General features: G+C 47.3%; 1 protein-coding gene across 1 annotated transcript in view; it reads left to right on the top strand.

Annotated features, from left to right (window-relative positions):
* The first annotated feature begins 3,654 nt into the window (after positions 1-3,654).
* EIF4A3 (eukaryotic translation initiation factor 4A3) overlaps positions 3,655-3,905 on the top strand; it is a 52,018-nt gene continuing 51,767 nt past the window's right edge. The window contains exon 1 of the mRNA XM_011967212.1: positions 3,655-3,688. Coding sequence (XP_011822602.1) covers positions 3,655-3,688 — 34 coding nt within the window. The remainder of the gene's footprint in view (positions 3,689-3,905) is intronic.

Below are 3,905 nucleotides of genomic sequence, written 5' to 3'. Positions count from 1 at the left end.
GTTGCAGTGAACCGAGATCTCACCATCGTACTCCAGCCTCACTCCAGGTAACGAGTGAGACTCCATCTTAAAAAGATAAACAGATAAATAAATAAATGAATGAATAAATAAATAAATTAATTAAATTAAATAAACAATTCAGGCCAGGCACGGTGGCCCACACCTGTTATCTTAGAACTTTGGGAAGCCGAGCTGGGAGGATTGCCTGAACTCAGGAGCTCAAGACCAACCTGGGCAACAAGGCAAAACCCCGTCTCTAATAAAAATACAAAAAAACTAGCCCAGGGTAGTGGTGCACACCGGTAATCCCAACTACTGGGAAGGCTGAGGCAGGAGAATTGCTTGAACTTGGGACACGGAGGTTGCAGCGAGCCAAGATCATGCCACTGTCCTCCAGCCTGGGTCACAGAGTGAGACTCTGTCAGACAAACAAACAAACACACACAATTCAGTGGCACTTAGTAAATATACAATGGTGTGTGACCACTATATCTAGTTTTAAAACATTTTTACCACCCAAAAAGAAACCACACACCCGTTAAGCAGCTCCCAGTCCAAGGCAACCACCAATCTGCTTTCCATCTCTGGATTTGCCTGTTCTGCACATTTCATATACATGGAGTTGTACAATACGTGACCTCTTGTATTGGTGTCTTTCCCTCTACATGAGGTTTTGAGGCTTCTCCGTGTCATAGCCTGTGTCAGTGCCTCATCCCGGATGTGGCCATATCATATTCCACCGTGTGAATGCCAAGCTTTGTTGATTCATTTGTCTGTTCATGGCCACCGGGCTCCTGTGAGTGCTGCTATTGTAACCGTGCAGTGGGTTCATTTATCCCACTTCCCAGAAAGAGCCAATTTATCAAGACAGGGGAATTGCAATAGAGAAAGAGTTTAATTCATGCAGAGCTGGCTGAACAGGAGACTGGAGTTTTATTATTACTCAAACCAGCCTCCCCAGAATTCAGAGGCTAGGAGATTTTTCAAGGATAGTTTGGGGGGCCTGGGAATGAGTGCTGCTGGTTGGTTGCAGATGCAATGACAGAGGTGATAGTCTTGTTCTGGGTGAGGCCACAGGACACATTGGCAGGTTCAGGTGGAGCCATCAGCTGTCAGAAATGCAAAACCCTGGCTGGGCGCAGTGGCTCACACCTGTAATCCCAACACTTTGAGAGGCCAAGGCAGGCAGATCACAAGGTCGGGAGACCAAGAACATCTTGGCCAACGTGGTGAAACCCCATCTCTACTAAAAATACAAACAAACAAAAAAAATTAGCCAGGCGTGGTGGCACGCACCTGTAATCCCAGCTACTCTGGAGACTGAGGCAGGAGAATCACTTGAACCTGGGAGGTGGAGGTTGCAGTGAGCTGAGGTCGGGCCACTGCCCTCCACCCTGGGCGACAAGAGCAAAACTCCACCTCAAAAAAAAAAAAAGCAAAATCCTGAAAAGACATCTCAGAAGGCCGATCTTAGGTTTATGTGTACACGTCAGCAGAACTCAGGCTCCTCTCATCCTCCTAACTTGGTAGTCTTTAAATTAGCCTTATGATGGCAGTTCAGTTTTGGAGAAGGGCTATTATCATTTAAACTAGAAACTAAATGTCTCCCAAAGTTAGCTTGGCACAAGTCCAGGAATGATAATGGGCAGTTTTGAGGTTAAAGACAAGATGAGGCGTTTCGCTTGAGCCCATGAGGTTGAGGCTGCAGTGAGCTATAATTGCACTACTGCACTCCAGCTCGGGCTACTCAGTGAGACCCTATCTCTTAAAAAATTCAAACAACAACAAAAACAAACAAACAAAACAAGCAAACTGCACACTTTGGATTCCATGTGGGATTAACAATGGAAGCTACTCTATTTTGGAGTCTGGTATTTAAAATTCTCACTGCGGCTTGGGTTTGCTTCCTGATCAGGGAATCAGTCCCTACTGGTTTCCATTTATTGATCCTAATCCCTTCCATGAACAGCTTTTGATTTCCTGCCTTCTTCTGTCTTTGGGACACAGGGCTTTTGGGCCCTTGTGTGCAGGTGGTCAGCTGAGAAGCTGAGACCCTAGAGAATACGGCTGAACAGAAATGTAAGTTAGATTCCATTTGTGGCTATTGAAACTTCACTTTCTTTGAGCTGTCTTTGGGAGGATTCTGGGTCTTACACAAAAAGACTTATCAGCTGTTTGGTCCAGCTAAAATCTGGTAACAAGAGATATGAAAGGATTTTGGTTGGGAGAGGGAGGGACAGCGTCTCACTCTGTCAACCAGGCTGGAGTGCAGTGGTGCAATCTCAGCTCACTGCAACCTCCGCCTCCTGGGTTGAAGCAATTCTCGTGCCTCAGCCTCCAGCGTAGCTGGGATTAAAGGCATGCACCACCATGCTTGGCTAATTTTTATATTTTTGGTAGAGACGTGGTTTCACCATGTTGGCCAGGCTGGTCTCAAACTCTTGACCTCAAGTGATTCACCCACCTCGGCCTCCCAAAGTGCTGGGATTACAGGCGTGAGCCACTGTGCCCGGCCAATTCCTTCCCGTTTTTTTTTTTTTCTGAGACAGAGTCTCGCTCTGTCGGCCATGCTGGAGTGCAGTAGCACGATCCCGGCTCACTGCAACCTCTACCTCCCAGGCTCAAGCAATTCTCCTGCCTCAGGCTCCAGAGTAGCTGGAATTATAGGCACCTGCCACCATGTCCGGCTAATTTTTGTATTTTTAGTAGAGACGGGTTTCACCATGTTGGCCAGGCTGGTCTCAAACTCCTGACCTCAGGTAATCTGCCCACCTCGGCCTCCCAAAGTGCTGGGATTACAGGCGTGAGCATTCCTTCTCTTTTTAGACCACACAGGGTAACTTCCTGACATTGCCATGGCATTTGTGAACTGTCATGGCGCTGGTAGGAGTGTCATTTTGCATGCTAACACATTATAATCAGCATAGAATGAGCAGTGAGGACAGCCAGAGGTCACTTCCATCACCCTCCTGGTTTTGGTGGGTTTCGGCTGGCTTCTTTATCGCATCCTGTTCTATCAGTAAGGTCTTTGTGACCTATATTTTGTACCAACCTCCTATCTCATCCTGTGACTAAGAATGCCTAACCTCCTGGGAATGCAGCCCAGTGGGCCTCAGCCTTATTTTACCCAGACCCTGTTCAAGATGGAGTCACTCTGGCTCGAATGCCTGTGACACCTCTGTTCACTTCATTTAAAAAAATTGTTCTCCCATATACTTTTACTCCGCCCCACTCCTGCTTCCGCTGCCATATTCAGTACCATGTAAAGAGATTCAGAGATTTCTAATGACCCAAAGCCCTTAAGGAACTCAGAAAAAAAAAAAAAGATGCCACTCACCGTTTGTTGGAGGCCTTCTGCTTTCCTTGTGGAGTTTCAAGCGTCACATGCAGAGTCTTCTGAGGCCTAAAGCTCTGCCCTCTTTAGCACGGTATTACCTGATCTCTTTGGCTTTTCGGGGATACCAAAAATTACCCAGTATTGTGAGAAAACTTGACCGTGGTTTGCGTAATGTCTAGGCAAGAGATACAGTTTTAGAGGTGGCTGATGGCAGTTGCTTACAGAAAATGGTTATTACTACAGGGGGTGACAAAAAGCATGGTCTGGGGCACCAGTGAGGTGGGAAATCAGCCAGATTTGTTTTCTGAGCACCGGTAATGGCCCTGCTGGTCAAAGCAGGATGCAAGTTGGGTACAGCGGCTCACGCCTATAACCCCAGAATTTTGGGAAGCTGCAGCAGGAGGATCACTTGAGCCCAGGAGTTTGAGACCACCCTGGGCAACATAGTGAGAACCCCATCTCTACAAAAAACTAAAAAATTAGCCAAGCATGGTGGCATGTGCCTGTGGGCCCAGGTACTTGGGAGACGAAGGCAGGAGGATCGCTTGAGCCCAGGGGGTCAAGGCTG

The sequence above is a fragment of the Mandrillus leucophaeus genome, unplaced genomic scaffold, assembly GCF_000951045.1.
Source record: "Mandrillus leucophaeus isolate KB7577 unplaced genomic scaffold, Mleu.le_1.0 Scaffold1, whole genome shotgun sequence".
Taxonomy (NCBI): domain Eukaryota; kingdom Metazoa; phylum Chordata; class Mammalia; order Primates; family Cercopithecidae; genus Mandrillus; species Mandrillus leucophaeus.
This window is presented reverse-complemented; position numbering and strand designations above follow the sequence as displayed.